Source organism: Cotesia typhae, unplaced genomic scaffold (genome assembly GCF_013202065.1).
Source record: "Cotesia typhae breed Kobodo isofemale line unplaced genomic scaffold, CoteBio_Ctyphae contig_26, whole genome shotgun sequence".
NCBI lineage: Eukaryota > Metazoa > Arthropoda > Insecta > Hymenoptera > Braconidae > Cotesia > Cotesia typhae.
Window position 1 is genome coordinate 893117 of NW_027423732.1, and position 19033 is coordinate 912149.

The 19033-nt window shown below is 30.0% G+C and overlaps 1 protein-coding gene across 1 annotated transcript in view; it reads right to left on the reverse strand.

Moving 5' to 3' along the window:
* LOC141525336 (spondin-1) overlaps positions 1–18674 on the reverse strand; it is a 51247-nt gene extending 32573 nt beyond the window's left edge. Inside the window, exons 1-2 of the mRNA XM_074239787.1 lie at positions 18295–18674; positions 14232–14463 (exon numbers count right to left, since the gene is read on the reverse strand). Of these exons, the coding sequence (XP_074095888.1) occupies positions 14232–14463; positions 18295–18318 (256 nt within the window). The 5' untranslated portion in view covers positions 18319–18674. The remainder of the gene's footprint in view (positions 1–14231; positions 14464–18294) is intronic.
* Between the last annotated feature and the right edge of the window lie 359 nt (positions 18675–19033).

The window sequence follows — 19033 nt, forward strand, 5'->3', positions numbered from 1 at the left end:
GATCTGATCTGATCTGAAATATCTGATAAGATATGATCAGATTCGATCTGATCTATTTGATAAGATATGATCAGATTCGATCTGATCTATTCCTAATTTTGATCACATTAAACCTTATAACATCATATAAATATATCCTTACAGAACTTTGACCTATTTTAAAGATAAAAATAGAGTTCTATGATAACAATCGCAATAATAATTAAATAAAGAGTAGTAGTAAGAAGTTATAGAGAGGAGTGGGTTAATCGGAGTAGTAGCAGTAGTTAAAGCCACTTTGAAAGTAAAATGAAGTTCTTGAAGTCTTAAACACTTTATTGCGGTGGGCATTTAAATTTAAATATCATTCGATTACGTTTGAAGAAATGCACTCGAGCTCCAAAGCCTCACTCATCATATTTTTATTATTCACTTTATGCTCTTTACTCTTACCCTATTTCCTACTCATCCTTATTCGCATTTCTATAATTTACTTTCTACCCTCTTCCGTCCTCTTACTTTTTCATCTATATCCATATCTTCATGCTCTGCTCCATGTCTATTTCCGTCTCGCTTCACTCATTCAATCTTCGCTTCACCACCATGAGAAGAAAAAAATAAAACTACTTTTTTTTTTTTTTTTCATCTTTTTCTTCTCTTTGCCTTATATTTAAATCCATTCAAATATATTCGTTCGCGAGATACTTTTCCAACCCTCGGTACTTGTTACAGCCCCAGTAGTCGACCCCGATTTCCATTTCTTTTATTGTTGTTATTTAACTCCTCGTTATTGACAAGTACTTAACAAGTTCTTTATTAAATATTCATTTTACATTTTACTTCTCTTCAGATTTTCTTTTTTTTTGTTTCAGGTATGTTCTATTGACGGCTACAAATCAGAATTCCAAAAAAAAAAAAAAAACACTCTGTTAGGGAGAAAATTTATCAAAATTTTTTTTTATCGATTAATTGCTATTACAATGAGTATAATCCAGATTACAATGAGTATAATCCAGATATCACCCAGTATAATCCAGATATCACCCAGTATAATCCAGATATCACCCAGTGTAATCTAGATTACAATAAGTATAATCCAGATTACAATGAGTATAATCCAGATATCACCCAGTATAATCCAGATTACAATGTGTATAATCCAAATATCACCCAGTATAATCCAGATTATAATGAGTATAATCCAGATTATAATGAGTATAATCCAGATATAATCTAGTATAATCTGGATTATACTAGCTACTATCTGAAATTTTTTTCACTGCAGATATCACTGAGTATAATCTGGGATGATATCCAGTGTCATCATGTTCTTTTCGTGTACCTCAAATAATTATTTTTCCCGAAATTGGAAGGATAAGTTTATGATCAAATTTCAGTATCGAATAATAACGGAATTAGATTGGTGTGTCGTGTTTCTATGGCAATTAAATTTTATTGTGTCATGTAATAGAATAATAAAACGTAGATAGTACGTAGTAAAAAAAAGTGTAATGTTAGGGCTCAGAAGTAACCCCTGAGAGCTAACAATCCTCAAAGTACGGACTACTCATAAAAATTCTATATATGACAGGGGATAGAGTAAAATCACAACAGGCAGGCGTGAGTCGTAAAATTCGAAAATGCGTGTAATAATAGCTGAATGATGAAGGATGGAAAATATATTGCTTCGACGCTGTAGTGATGAAAAGATTGACGAATAGAAGAGGAGTACAATGTTTTTTTTTTTTTTTTAATTTTTTTTTTACTTTAGTTTTTTATCATCAGAATCTGAACGGAGGGTGGATTCCAATTTTCAGAATGTCGAGTTACGAGCGCGTAATATTATTGGGATTATAATATTGAGATATTAAATTTTCTGGAACATTTTATTGGAAGAATTGTTTTTTATTCTATTATACAGAGAGAAATTTTATTTAAAAAAAAATTTTTTTTTTTGTAAACACTTTTGTAATAATAAATAATAATAAGGGAGGAAAAAAAATAAACATAATATGAGACAATAAAAAAGTATGAAGCAACACCTGGAGAAAACAGCAACAACACGACCACCAGAAATCATAAAACCTTATATTTATTTGCACTCACATGCTCTAACACCGTTAACCCCTTAGCACAATCCGTTTGACGCAATGCCATATAAGTCTGCAGCAAACCACAATCCAGCCACTAGAACTTAGCAGTGGCGACTACGAGTTGTTAATAAAACAAGAAAAAAAAAAGGAGCTTTTTCTTCCTCCGGAAAACAACTTGTCGTTAACGCTTTTTCGTATATTTTTCTAATTTATTATTTTCGTTTTACAGCACCGTTGGATACAATCAACATTAAGCATTCAAATAAGAACGGAAAATATTTTAAATGAAATTTTTACTTCAAGTACTTTTAATGCGTTAGAAACTAAAATGGCTACGGAATTTAAATTTACACGGTTCTAACACTTCAGAGAGTAGAAAACTCTAACGAGTTTCTTAACGACTCTTGGATTCACCCTATTTTCGAGTTACCGCTGTTTCTATGGAAAATCAACCCAGAATAACAATCTCTTCTTCTTTATATGCACATAGATACATTTTAATGTCAACTCTTTTAGCTAATTGTTATTTCTATTGAACTGGATAAATTTTTAATTACACTGAGGGAGAAAAAGTTTTTTTTCTATGAAAAATTCATTGTTGCAAGAAAAAATTAACTTATTTAAAATTTTAAACAATTTTATTTCTTAGCTGAAAAAATTAGAAGTTTTTTTAAAGTAAGTTTCTTGTTAAAAAAAATTTTTTTGTTCAAAAAAACATTTTTTAATCATTAAATATTTATTTACTATGATAAATTTTCAGAGTAATTATAAATAAACTCAATCATGATAATTAGAATAATTAGAAACTAGTAATATTATATTAAAAATTATTTTCAAGTTTGAATTTTGGCGGAAAAGTGACGTAGTTCTGGATCCGGTGCGCAACGCCATCTTAAAGAGACTTAAAAAAACTTTTCTAACCCCGGGAATTTTTAAATTAATAAGTGGTCCAAATTTTTTATTTAATTTAGATTATCTTTACAAGGAAGAGAATTAGGAAAATTTTGTTTTTGCGTAATAATATAGTAAAGTAAATTTTTTAAATTGAATTTAGTATTATGTTCAATTTTCGAAGTATTTATAAATAGATTTAAATTTCGTAATACTTAAAAAGTATTAAAAATTAGTAATTATTTTTTAAATTTGAATTTTGGCGGGAAAGTGACGTAGTTCTGTATACGGTAAACAACGCCATCTTACAGATGTTTTAATAAATTCTACTAATCCCGGGAATATTTAAATGTTTAATTTAAATTAATATTTTTAGAATTTATTTTAAAAGTTCTTAAACTGTGATTTATTATTAAATTTTAGTTTAATTTATGATTTATAATTAAAATTATTATTATTATTATCATTGAATCAAAATGATCGAAACACAATACCCAATAATTTGATATTCCAGCAAAAAAAAAGCCATCCGGAGTTTAAAATATCAAGCAGCAGCGTTGTAACGGGTCGTATTTACAGATCGAAAAGACAAAAGATGTGAAAACATGCCCGGGAACGTAGGATGTCCAGTAGCACGTGGCAATAATAGCTAGCGCGGGATGCTCATCTGTTTCAGGTACAACTACCAGCAGATATGATACAAGCTGTGATAGCGATAATTTTCATCCGTGGAACATATAGCATACAACACGAAGCATATATCAACAACACACCAACAAATGACGGAATTTCGCCTACCAGCTTCATACAGAAGGCGACTCACTGTCAAACGTATCATATATCAACGAACGAACCCCCGTCACCCGTCACATCATTGTGATAGTCACTGATGACAGCTCGGAACAGAATACACTGGCTAGTCTAATACACCAACACATCAAATTCATTGGGTATCTCCCCTATGCTACCCACTCGTTCGTTGTTATCATCATTGTTATTGTTGTATCGTTAATTTTATCCAGTGACTTTGGGGACAGGATCATTTGATAGCACTGTCGAACCTGTCGAAAAGTATCAGTGTCGTATCATCGGCCAACAAATTTGGATGCTGTCTCATCAGCGCTGGATTTGGAAAGAAGGGCTAATCTTTGAACGGCAGAATAAATTCTGAAAAAAATTCGCCACTTTGGATACTTTTCACGTGGACATATTTATATTTGTGACAAGCGATATGAAAAGTGGCTCTGCAGACTTTCTATGGAACGTAGACTGGAGAATATATCCCACCCGGGTAGTAAAGACCTATACAAGCTACAGTATATATCATCGGAGTTTAGATAGTTATAAAGCATGGGCTTTTCGAAATCTCGGAGGCACAATCCGGCGATGGGCGATGGCCTGGTATGAGTAAAGCAAGGTACAGAGGTATACAAGGGTTGACTTCAAGCACACCCGTCGAGAAATATACCAGCAAAAGTGTAACCCCAGGCAGAATAAGTTGAAATATATATTATAAGTATTGGAGGAAGTGAGATAGAGGGTTGCTATTGAGGGTGGTGTTGTGCTGGTAGGAATGAGGGTGAAAATGCAGATGGGGTGGTAGACTGGAATTTCTCGGATTTCCTGCATAAATATCTCCAGCTACTACTTCTGCTTCAGCTCTTGCCCGAAACCCATTCCCCATACCACCTTGTGTCAGTTTGTTAAAACGGTCATGGAAAACGCGCCAACAAACTAACAATCTCAACAATTATTGTGTTTTTGAATTAGATAACAATTGCTCCTATTATTCCTCATTTAGGATTCATTGATGCTAATTACATATTAGTAATCGGGTTTGCTAGAAAGGAAGTTTAGATTAAAAAAATTTTATTAAGGTTTAATTGTATTTAGAAAGATCATTTGGAGGAAATCTTATTAGTTGAATCTGGTTAATCAAACTTGATCTAATCTGCCTAATCTGACCAGATCTGCTCGATAATCTTGTGATCAGATCTAGTTCGACGACCAGATTTGCATAATCATCAGAATCTGACTAAATCTATTCAATCTGATCAGATTTGCAAGATCAGCATGATAAGATCATCACATCGAAACAATTTTGATTAATTTGACCAGATCAGCTTCTGATCAAATCTAGCCAGAACTGCATAATCTGACCAAATCTTGTTGATAATTTTTTACTGGACCTAGTTGATCATTTTCTGATCAGATCTGATTAATCAAGTGTGAATCAATCTACTTAATCTATTCAAATCTAGGTAATCGGCTTCTGACTAAATCTGGATAATAAGATCCTAACCAGATCTTTATGATCAGATATGACCAGATTTCCATAATTAAATCTGACTAGAACTGTTTAATCTGACCAAATATGACCAGATCTGTTAAATCTAACTAAATCTTGTTGATCATTTCTTATTAGACCTAGTTGATCTTTTTCTGACCAAATCTGATTGATCAAACCTAACTTAATCTGCATAATCTGACCAGAATTGCAAGATAAGCTTTTTACTACATCTGGTTGATTATCTTCTTACACGATCTGGATATTAAGATCTTAATCAGACCTTCTTGATCAGACCCAACTAGATCTCGTTAATTAAACCTGGTCAGAACTGTTTAATCTGACCAGACCTAGTTAATCAGCTTCTGACCAGATCTGGATAATAAGATCCTAACCAAATCTTGATCAGATCTAAACAAATCTGACCAGAACTATTAAATCTGACTAAATCTTTTTGATAATTTTTTACAAGATCTAGTCTAGTTGATCATGTTCTAACCAAATCTGATTGCCCAATCCTGACCTAATCTGCTTAATCTGACCAGAATTGCATGACAAGCTTCTAATCAGATCTGCTTGTTCAAACCTATTAGATTCGTTTAACCTAACAAGATTTGATCAAACCTAATCAGATCTGTTAAATCTGATCATACTTAAACCGATCATCTTGATAAAATCCAATATTTTTTCAATTTGGAAGATTTTTGAACGATAAGAACTTAAAATACCTGTCGAAAGTTTAACGATTAGGTTAATTAGGTGCATCGCATTACAACAGATCGGGGTATATAATTCTAGGTACTTAGGTTATCTGTTAAGCAGAGGAAACTGAAACAGAATATGTTTAAGCAAAAGGAACTCCGATTAACCAAACCCTCCAGCATATAGCAGTTAACCGACCAGGTAGTTTTCAGCTTCTGTGCTTATGTACGATCTACTAGCGACTAGCTAACTAACTATTACAACACAACCTTGTGTTCTATGCTCTTGCTCTCTGTACCAAGTTAAGTAACGAGGAGCGAACCAACCTACCGCTGACGTTCTCAACTAAAACTTGCTTTCTACATTCTCGACGAGCCGTGCTCCCTACATCTGTTTTCCTAATACTTCTCTTAAAGTAATTTTGTATGCACTGACACACCTGGAGGGTATTCACCCTTTCTATTTGTACCTCATTATTCACTGTTTATTCGTCAGTTTAATTATATCATCTTTTGAGTGTACTTAATGTAATTTGTTTGCTTTAATTATCATTACCATCAACTATTATAATTATTATCATTTCTTCCAAGTTTTTATCAATTATTTATGCAATTTAAATTAATGAAAAGACATTTCTTGAATTATTATAATTATTTTTTATGAAATACTTAATTTTAAATTCGTATATTGATGAAAATTTATATCAACGTACATGTGTTATGTATGTCAACGATTGCCAAAGGCCACGAACAATATACATAGAAAATAGTTGAAAAGCAAAAGCGCCTACAGCTACGGAAAATAGAGAAGAATTTTTCCGAAAACACGCACAAAATCATATCTTTGTATACAATCAATAAGTTTGTCTACATACTTCCTATGTAGTTGTATTTGCCAATCGATATACAATATATATATTATTATTATTATTTTTCGACTATCACATTACTAATATACAATAAAAGATAATGGATATTTTTGCGGAATATTATAAAATGAACAAAAATGAAAGAGGATCTCATACTATTTTTAGTTGGTTTTATTTGATACGAATGAGTTTTTAAAATTTTATTTATCAGGTGGAAAATGTCACGTAAATTCGTTATAAGTCTTTCAGAATTTGCTTTTATATTTTTATTTCAAGGATTAATTTATACGTATTGTCAAATATAATGAAAGTGTCGTAAAAAATAATATTTTTGCATTTTTATTTTCTGTTGAGAAATAAATTCAGTTATAAAATATCATTTAAATTGTTGAATTGTTTAAATAAAAATGAAATCTATCAAATGTGGTCATATGTGACCAGATATGAAAAAATTTTATTACATATGACCAGATCTAACCATTTTTAATTGTTTATGACCATATTTGATTATATATGATTATATATGACCCAATATGATCAAATCTGACTGAATATGATCATAAATGGTCACATATCGTCATAAGTCGTCATATGTGATCATAATTGATCATATATGGTCATTTATAATCATAATTAGCCATATATGATCATAATTGATCATACAGGGTCATATATGGCCATATAGGATCATATATGATCCTATATGGTCATATATGGTTATGTATTATCATAATGAGTCATATATGGCCATATCAGTGGTCATCTTTGTCCATATATGATCATATTTGGTTATATGTGATCATATGTGACCCAATATGATCAGAATGTGATCATAATTGGTCATTTATGATCATAATTAGCCATATATGATCATATTTGATCATGTTTGATCATAATTGGTCATATTTGATCAATGATCAATGGTCACATATGATGATACTTGGTCATATTTGATCATATGGTCATTTGTGACCATAATCGGTTTCATAGAGTAAAATTAGATTGAATTGTTTCACAGTGCAAGAATTTAATTAAGCTAATCAAACAAATACCCGAAAATTATTGCGTAGTGTAACAGATATTAATTTTGCAAGTTCGAGTAATTTGAACAGACAGGTGAATAGAGTTCCGTGATCAATAATTGACCCAAATATTTTCTTAATCACATCACATCGATTCGCAAGAATAATTAGTAATTACAAATTTCTGGAATCTCTTGTTTCGAAAAAAATTGAAAAAATATGTTTTTTACGGGTTTTCTTAGCTGAAGTCATTTCCTATTAAAAAAATTCATATGGGGATCATCCTGAATTCCCACATGGTGTTTTCGGATAGATTAACTAAATGAATTTCGTACTCTGCAAAACATCACGTAATTCCACTCGGGGAAAAGCTTCTGTTCACTCTTCACAATTCATTATCCAGCAGATTATCATCCGTCAAAATGATATCAACGATATACGTCTCAATAAAACGCAAATACCCGTCAAACATAAAAGATTTCGATAACAAATGAAATGAAAATAAAATCCGTTTTCACGCCCGCAAACTACAAACAGTTGAAATATATATATATATATAATGTCCGAACTCCCGACAATAACCGTTATTTCCAGCCCGATATCTGACTCGAAAAATCACCAATTCATTCACTGCAATCGTATTTCCGAGCACTAAAATAAAATTTTATTTCATCTTTACATATATGTTTCCAGGTTTTTCACGAGTCTGTATAAGCCGTCAAATAGATTTTCATATTTATTATTCTTTTTATTTCGTCTTTCTGCCACCGACTTATTTTTTTTTCTTCTTTTTTTCTGTCACCATTCCCGGAAGGTTAAATGTTCCTTTTTTAATCTCACCTTATTATTGATCTTTTATAAATAAAAAAAATTACATTCATTTATATTAGCTTGATCAAAATAAAAAAAAAAAAAAAAAAAGAATAAAATTTAATTAAAGCGGATAATATATTTTCGTCCAATATTTAATGAACACTTTTTAAATTTCTCAGTCAAAGTTCAGGAACTTTGATTTTAATTAGCGAAAGTAGGAGCCTTCAAAGACTCACTCAAGAAATTTACAACCTTGAAAGAAGACTGAAGCTTAAATTTAAATTTAAGAAGAGGGTTTTTAGAATATTCTCATATTTTTCCTCCACATCTATCAACATCTTTGTTCTTTGAAAATTTTTGATTAATCCAAGAGTCATCTTATCAGTTAATGGTGAGATAATTTATAATGAATTGACTCTAATCTAGAGAATAAAGAATTATTTAAAAAAAAAAAAAAAGCGACTTAATTCCTTTGTCATTGAGCACTCTCGAGTTCAAAGGGATGGTGTCTTTGTGCGATTTGATAGTGGAATGTGTAGAAATGCTTCTGGTTGGACGATTGGTATCAGAGTGATTAAACTCTCCTGTACAAGATAATTATGGTGAGTAATATGAGAGATGTACGTTGATGTATGTATTTCAGTTGCGTTGATTAACTCACTTTTGATGTTCTTAATCAAAATTAACTAATTATCAAGTATTCATTTTGTAAAAAAAAAATTTCATTTTTTTTTGTATCAGAAATAGAAAGATTAGATTTAATCATATGTAATTTCTGATGACATACGACCAAACATGATTATATATGTGACCAAATATGATCATATGATCAATTATGGCCATATGATCAATTATGACCATATGATCAATTATGACCATATGATCAATTATGATCATATGATCAATTATGATCATATGATCAATTATGATCATATGGTAATAGCTGGTCATATATGATCATATGGTCATAGCTGGGCATATATGATCACAATTGGTCATATATGAGCATACGATCACGCATGACCTAATGTGATCATATGATCATATATGACCAAGTGTGATCATATGCTCATGTATGACCAAGTGTGATCATATGCTCATGTATGACCAAGTGTGATCATATGATCATATATGACTAAATGTGATCATATATGAATAAATATGACCACTGATCATACGCAGGATTTGGCCTATAACTAAATTGGCTATCACTGAAAAAAAAATCAGTATACTCATTTTAAAAATATTTTTTTCTTGACATATTTATAATTCCGTAAATTTTTTTTTTTTCTACTTGAAAACCTTCCATTATTTTTCAATAAATGCAAACGAATCCAAACTAAATATTCCCACCCTCAAAATCAATACCAAACATATCAAGCCCTCATCTGAACAAAAAGCCCCTTGAAACCTAAAAGCTGTCCATAATAAAAGCGCAATTAATTGGAATATGAATGTCAAAAAGTGAAATATTCCCCAGCAATGATAACCCTCGCGTAAACACTGATCGCAAAAGTCACTTTAGTCCAGACCAGGATCCGGATGACCGCGTGAATCGAGGACTAATGATCAGACACTATCAACCGCACAAATGACTATCCTGGATGCTGCCATTGTCATTACGCATAATGATGTCCGGGGGTTAAAAGTGATAATGATAATACATGTGCGAGCAGGGTTGAGAAAAAAAAAAGGGCCGGTCCGTAAAAACGTACAGGAGCAGGAGGTTCAGGACCTACGGGCATCCCGGGCTCCCATTTTAGCCGTCCCGCGACATAAATACAGAGTAGCTCTGGCGCCATCAACAATTCATCGCTATTATTACACCAGGCAGCCCTCCCTCCCTCTCTTTCTCTCTCTTTCTCTCTGGACAAAACGACAACAGGGGTTCAATGAATTTATACAGGCATATATATGAATAGTTTCCAGTGGGATAGGCATTGCTGAGAGCCCTCCACTCTCTAATCTGCATCACTAACTACTACAGTTTATTCCCCACTTCGCTGGAAAGCTACCCCTTCCTCTTCCCCTTTGATGGTTGACGTGAGTGCACGCGCTTTTATTGCGGTCTCTTTAAAACCCGAGTTGTTTTGTCGTGTGGATCATCACTACTCACTGCTTTGTGCTTATATTCTGTCTGGAGGAGCCACTTTGTGCACGAGAACCGATGCGAGATGAACTTCCAGGGTAATCTCATTAAGCGCAAGCTCAAGGGGTTGGATTTATAATTCAATGTAGTGGAAATGAATGGAGTTTTTTTGGACCTTGCTTTTTGAATATCTAGTTATATAGACAGTAATTTGGTTGTTGGAGGGGATTTAAATAGGAAATTAGGAGAGAAGGGAGTCAATTGAACTAAAAAAATTTTAGTAATTTTTTACTATTCGAATTAAAACTAAATAATAATTTTTTTTTTCTTGGAATGGTAGTTTATTATGTCTACTATCATTATCAATATATAAATTAGACAATAAACAACGTGAATTTTTTAAAATTATTAATTTATCCAAACGCGTCGAATAGTTCAATTGACCCCCGCTTGGGGGAAATTGAACCACTGCTTAGGGTAAATTGAACGAATAATATTTAAAACTCAAACCTAAACTTTTAATAAATAATATATTAATTGTTAGTTGGTAATATTACTGTTGGACCGTTTTAATTCACAGATATTATATCAAATAAATTAAAAATCAATTTAAAAATAATTTTCATTATAAATTCAGTTCATCAAATTGTTAGGTTATTTCCCTGAGTTTTTTCACGTAGAGTCAAGATGCGCGCGCATGTCCCATGCTTCTCCGTATGGTTCAATCGTCCCCTATTTATTTGCGACCACAAATGTAATGTTGTCCCAAGAAAATTTTTTCCTGCATATTTAGAATCGAACAATTGTTGTAATTATCAAAACTTTTATCTTTAAAGAAACTATTTCTAGTTATCTGAAACAATTTAAATAATTCATGCCGTACTCTCGAATCCTTTGAGTCGGTCCAAATCTCAATAAAAGACTCGAGTGTCTTTTTTTTTTCTTATGGTACAAAAAGCAGAGATACAATGAATAAATAAAATGTCGAAATTAAAGGAAGATTGTAAGAGAGAATGAAAATAGTAAAAAAGTTAAGATTTGAAAGAAGAAAGTAAAAAATAGAGGAAGAATAAAGAATAAGTTCGGGAAAAAAAAAATGTAAAAAAAGTAAAAGTGGAAAGTAGAGAACAGTAGACGGGGTAGTGAGATGTTCATACAAAGTGTGGGATGAAAAGTATGCACGTTTCTCCGACCCTGCGGGAGTTGCGTTTATTAAATCAACAAAAGCCTCCAGGGGTTTGGGGAACAGAAAGGGGCGTTGGGATTGGGTGGCGAAAGGAGCTTGAGGGTGGAGAACTTGGAGACGAAAACCGGGTTCAAGGTGAGGGTAAGATACAGCGAAGAGTAACAGACGTGCTTTATTCGCTGGGAGGAATGGGTCACAAACTGCATCAGTCGCTAAGGAAAAAGGGTAAGGAAACACCACAATCCAATAAACATTTTATTATTTTATTTTTATTTTTACGAGAAACTTGCACTATGCGAGTGCCGAGATTTAAGGATTATGAATAAGAAAACTGGCTTAATGGTTTTTTAAATAATCGGACTCTTAGTTTGGGTAATTTTGAAATAAATTTTAAAAATAATAGAGCTATCACAGGATCAATTAAAAATAGTTTAATTTAATTATAAAAATTAATTTTCGACATATAAACACTTATTAAATTATATTAAATATTTAAATCTTCCCGGTTTTATCATAGTTTTTAAAATTTTCTGTAAGATGGCGTTGCAAACCGGAACCAGAACTACGTCACTCTCCCGCCAAAATTTAAATTTAAAAAATCATTTCTAATTTAAAACTTATCTGGACAATCATTCTGTTTTCAAGCTTTTCAATTATATTAAATTTTATTTTAAAAAACTTAATTTATCCTAAATACGCCACAAACGAAAATTTTTCTTATTCTCTTAATTATATAGATAATCTAAAATGAATTAAAAATTTTAAACACTTAATAAATTAAATTAAACATTCAAATCTTCCCGCCTTATAGTAAAGTTTTTTAAAATCTCTGTAAGATGGCGTTGTAAACCGGATCCAGAACTACGTCACTCTCCCGCCAAAATTCAAATTTAAAAAATAATTTTCAATTAAAAACTTACTTGAACGAATTATTAAGGTCAAGAAATTTTTAATGAAACTAAATTTTATTTTAAAAAACTGATTTTTTTATGTAAATACTTTAAAGACTAAATTTTTTTTACTCTCTTAATTATATAAATTTTGAAAGTTCAATATTTACATGTTAGCCAAAGGTGGGTCTATAAATAAGTCAATTACGCTCGAGTTTACCGAATGATATTGATTATCTTATTGCCCTAATTGATAGAACTACCTACATTTCTATCTTTAGATCAAGTAATTAAATTCTATAATTGTCGGGTTTGGAGTCAAGTTATTTTAGTCTATTATATTAAATATTATGATGTTGATAATTATATTTTGTGTTTAATAATTTTTTTTTTTTTTAAATAAAATTTTTTCTATTTTTTCTTCTGACTGGGGGCGCTGAAAATTGAGAGCGCTAATATTGAGGTACAAATTAAGTGTTGTGCGTCATTTTAAAGCTTAAAAATTCTTCTTTGGGATTTTTTAGCCAAATACATGAAAAAAAATTTTTTTTTAATTTTTTTCAGCTTTCCAAAAATTTTCAAAACTCATTTCAGGATTAAGTTATAAATATGGAGGTGTTTATCGAATTAAACAGTCATGCAAATTTATTTTCAAAGAACGACGGGTGTTTAATATGAAATTCAGATTGCTGATAAAATAAAGAAATTGAATTATTGATGATATTCCACGTCATGAAATATTATGACTTCCTGATATTTTATAGATGATTTCAATATGCATCCTTATGCAAAATCCATTAAGCTCAAAACTTGTGTCAGTAGTTCTGTCGAAAATAACTAGAACAGTGACAATATTCATTAGTCAGAAGAATTGAGCTTCATGAATATTAATTTATAAATTTTCATTAATAAAAATTCGATGGAATATTATAAAAAATTAAATAAGCTACAGGAAACGTTGATTGACATTTGATTTCCGTTTTCTTTAATAAAATTGTGAAATTTTATTTAAATTAAAGTAAAATATGATGAATACATTTTTTTTTATTGTCTTGGATAATTTTGGACACTATTAAGAAGTTTTTAAATATTTTTGATTCCCTAGAACCAAATTTTGCAATTTTTAACCGACTATAAACGATTTTTGACATTGTTGAAATAAAAACAATGAAATAAATCAAACATATCATCGACGCATACCATGAATAGCTTGATTGGGATATTCTCTTTGATTATTTGTGTCAACAGCTTCCGTGAATTTATAATTTATAATTTCAACACAAATTTGTTTGTTTTCAGTTCATTAAACCTCACTTGATACGCCACGCTTCATTAATCTCTAGATTTATTCTCAATTTGAAACAATATTCGATATTGAGCTATCCAAGCGGTAAAAAATTTTAAAACTCACCGACTAGTTTGCCGAACTGGGCAGGTGGCCGCCATTCAGGATAGTGACGTGGAAACCGAGCTCTCGACCAGTATGTCCGTAGGATAACTTTGTAAATGGCGAGCTTATCTTGACGATCTGTTGATGTTCCGCCACATTGTGATGCCACGTTTGAGATATTTATTATCAGCAGGAGGGATATGTAGAACAATGTTGACTTTAGTGTGTAATTTTGGGATATCACTGAAAGCATCTGGAACATACAGTTTTTTTTTATGATTAATAATAATTATAATTTAAAAAAAAAACGAAGCACAGAAATTAGCTTTTTAATGATTTTAAGTTTCTTAACTGGGGGCGCTGAAAATTAAGAGGAATATTAAGAGGAACTAAATATTAGTTATGATACATATTTTTAAAGCTTAAAAACCCAATTTAAAGATCCTCTAGCCGAAGACATAAGAAAAAATTTTTTTTTAATTTTTTTTAGCCTTCAAAGTTGAAAAACTAAATTTTGAATTTTTTTTCTTTTGATTGGGGATGTTGAAAATTAAGGAAAATATTGAACTAAATATTAGTTATGATACATAATTTTGAAGCTCGGAGACTCAAGATTAAGTTCCTCCAGCCGAAGATATCAAAAAAAAAATTTTTTTAATTTTTTTTAGCCTTCAAAGTTAAAAAACTAAATTTTGAATTTTTTTTCTTATGATTGGGGGCGCTAAAAATTAAGGAAAATATTGAACTAAATATTAGTTATGATACATGATTTTAAAGCTTAAAGACTCAAGATTAAGATCCTTCAGCCGAAGACATGAAAAAAAATTTTTTTGTAATTTTTTTGAGCCTTCAAAGTTGAAAAACTAAATTTTGAATTTTTTTTCTTTTGATTGGGGATGTTGAAAATTAAGGAAAATATTGAAGTAAATATTATTTACGATACATATTTTTGAAGCTTAACGATCGAAGATTAAGATTTTATTGCCGAAGACATGAAAAAAAATTTTTATAAATTTTTTTTGACCTCCAAAATTACAAAATCAAATAAAAAAAAAATTTTTTTTTATTGAAGGCGTCAAAAATTAAAAAGAAATTGTCAATAGTTGATAAGATACAGTGTTATTTTTTATTTATGTATCTAGAAAATTTAATTTTTGATATTTTTTGAAATAATGAAATTTTATAAAAATTTTTAAATTTTCACCTCTTTAATTTTTCTAACAAAAAATAGAAAAATTACTCGCGTAATTTAATAATATCAAACTCCAGTATCCCTAACGAGAATACACATCCCTTTTGAAGCGTGGTCTAACATTAAAAAAAGCAAAACTCAGTTTCTTTACTCGAAACTTTACCAAGTTAATTAATTTTGGCATAAAAAATCAATTAGATAATCAGCGGCAGTTTGTAATTCAGAGCAGCTGTCGGGGGTGGTAAGATAAAATCTGGTGAGAAAAGTCATCGTACTTAGAAGACGAGCAAACTTATATATCTTGCCATTTTATTGTCATTAGTATTTTTATTTTTATTTTGTTATTATTATTTTTATTTAAGCTCAACGCTGTGCGTCTCCTCTTGTTTTCTCTTAATTTCTTCTCTCCCAGTGTTCTCTTTCACGAAGAGGCCACTGACGCATAACGCTTTTCGTGGAAACGAGAATAGAAACGAGAGCGAGATATAAACAGGCACAACCAGAGTAACATCTACGTGAGTTGGCACATACCTACTCTTTACTTTAGATTTTTTACTTTTTTTATTTTTTATTTCATCTATCTCGTTAAGACATTTGTTAAGTGGATCAAATTTTTTTTACTTTATTTTATTTATAAATATATACACTCTTATTGGATACTTTTTTATTCAATTTTTATTTTTTATTTTTTTTTTTTAAATTTACCGCCTTTTTTTTCTGATAAAAATCCGAAATTTTTACTTCCCGTTTCCTTCCTGATTTTATAAAAAAAATTTAGTTCATAATATCTTGCAGGAAATTTAATTTCCTATCCAACGAATCCTAAAAAAAAATTTTCCGAGAAAATTTTATTTAAAATTAAAAAAAATAATTTTTTTAAAAATAAAGTTGAAAGTTATTTTCTTTGGAAAATTTTTTGAAGGGCTATAAGTCCTAAACTATTGAATTTATGAAAAATTTTAAAGAGAACAATTTTGTAGGAAATTTAATTTCCTATTTAATGAGTCCTAAAAAGAATTTTTTTCCTAAAAATTTTCCGAGAAAATTGCATTTAAAATTAATTTTTCCTTAAAATAAGATTAAGATTTAGTTTTTTTTTAACTTTCAAGGGCCCATAAGTCGCAATCTATTGAATTTATAGCAAATCTTAAAGAGACCAATCTTGTAGGAAATTAAATTTTCTATTTAACAAGTCCTAAAAAATAATTTTTTTCTTTAAAAAATTTTCCCGAGAAAATTGCATTTGAAAATTAAAAAAATTATTTTTTTAAAAAAGAGTTGAAAATTATTTTCTTTGAAAACTTTTTAAAGGCCTATAAGTCCTAAACTATTGAATTTACGACAAATTTAATAGAGGTTAATCTTATAGAAAATTAAATTTCCTATCCAATGAGTCCTAAAAAGAATTTTTATTCTGAAAATTTTCCGAGAAAATTGGATTTAAAATTAAAAAAAAAATTTTTCCTAAAAATAGGGTAATTTTCTTGGAAGAAGTTTAAAGGGCTAATAAGTCCGAAACTATTAAATTTACGAAAAATTTTAAAGAGAACAATCTTGTAGGCAATAAAATTTCCTATCTAATGAGTCCCAAAAAAAGTGCATCTACGTCACCGTTTCCCGAGAAATTAACGTTAAAATTCCTAAAATCGCAAAAATATTGTTAAAAAAAAAAAAGGGTCGATTAACTTTGTATTTTTAATTAGTCTCTTTCTTTGTTTACGATACTCATTACTCGGCGTTACGTTGGCGTAAACTTCGGTAATGTTTTTCGTGGTTTTACGGGTTTCTGCATTGTTTTGTTGTATTTGTTATTGCTGAATAGAGTGCGAGCGTAGAAAGCAGACCCGGGTTAAAACGAGAACTTTTAGTTTAACCTCGTTAAAAACAAATGTCCTTGTTATAACATCCTTCCTACAATTTATTTTATTTCTTATCTCATTTCATTTTTTATTTCGGAGTCTTTATTACCCTTTACCTTACTCCTAGATAGAAAAGAAAACTCTATTTCCTATGTGGATTATTTTCAGTGAGCTACTGGATGTTCATATACTTTCAAATATTATTTCTGTCCTACAAGTTAACATTTATTTTTTAAGACCGGCTAAGTGAGAGCTAGTTTACCATTAAAAATTAAATTGTCGAACAAAAATATATAGACTCTACATACTATACATAATATATGTATGTCTATATATATATTTCCAACTCACTAACTCACTCGGGATATACTTATGCCTTATGTCTATTTGCATTCGGTCGGATACTTCCGGTCTTCATCTCTAATGTCGTGCTAAAAAAATTTTTATTTTCGATGGACGTATATTTTGTTATTTTACTTTGATGTTCAATTTTTAATGATTTTATAAAGACACTTAAAATTTTGTTGCGAAAAAATAATTTTTTTCGACTCGTAAAAAATAAAATTAGATCTAATTTATCTGATTAACCTGATATATATGATCATATCTGATATATATGATCATATCTGATATATATGATCATATCTGATATATATAATCATATCTGATCATATATGATCAGATCTGATATATCGAGTTCAGATCTGATCTGATATATCCTAAAAATTCCTAACATTTATTTAACAATATCTCTACTCTAAACTTCAAAATTTTTTGAAAAAATCTTAAAAATTAAAAATTTTTTAATTCTATTTTGTTATTATATAAAACCGTCATGAATTACCACAACAAAAAAAAAAATGAAAATAAAACCGGCACTCTTTTTCATTGGATCAGTGACCCGAAGCTTTAAATAATGTTTGAATAATAAAGCGCGAATAAACTTTTTATATTCAAATTACTGCAAGTGTTTCAATAAAAATCTTTTTGCTAAGAATAATAATTACAATTTATTATTATTTATCTTCCTCACCATTTTTAAGTAAATCCAAATCATATGATTAACAACCGTAATTAATCAATCGAACTTTTATCAACACACTTCACATCATATTTTTTTATCAAAAATTTCAAATTCACTGAACACGTGCTCCACTTGTCACTCAACAAAATAAAATTATCAACCACTAAACCAGTTTTTTTTTTTTTTTAATAATTAAAATAACAATAATTAATCAAACAATATTAATAATTTTAATAATAATAAACAATTAGGAGATAAATAATAAATACATTTTTTTTTTTAGCCGCGATAGAATTTTTTTACAAGGACTAGATTTTAATAAAAAGTTAATATTGTTTAAAAAATTGACGAAGAAGCAACCGAAGTGAATATTACGAGGGCTGTCGCGTAACTGGCATTACTACTAGCTTAAATTCATGATGCGTCGACGTATGCGCGCCAAAGTAGACATTAAATGAACAGTTCCAGAAGCAGCGATGCGCATGACTGTATATATTTTTAACTTCCCGCTAAATGTGAGACTAATTTTTAAGAAAATTTTCCTCAATTATAAAATATAAATTTTCAGTTAATTTTATTATGGGGACATCGTATCGCTGGACCATAATGTAACTGTCCAATGTTATTAAGGAAGTCAGAAAATCATCCCAGATTATACTCAGTGATATCTGTGGTGAAAAAAATTTTCAGATAGTAGCTAGTATAATCGAGATTATACTGGGTGATATCGGGATTATACTGGGTGATA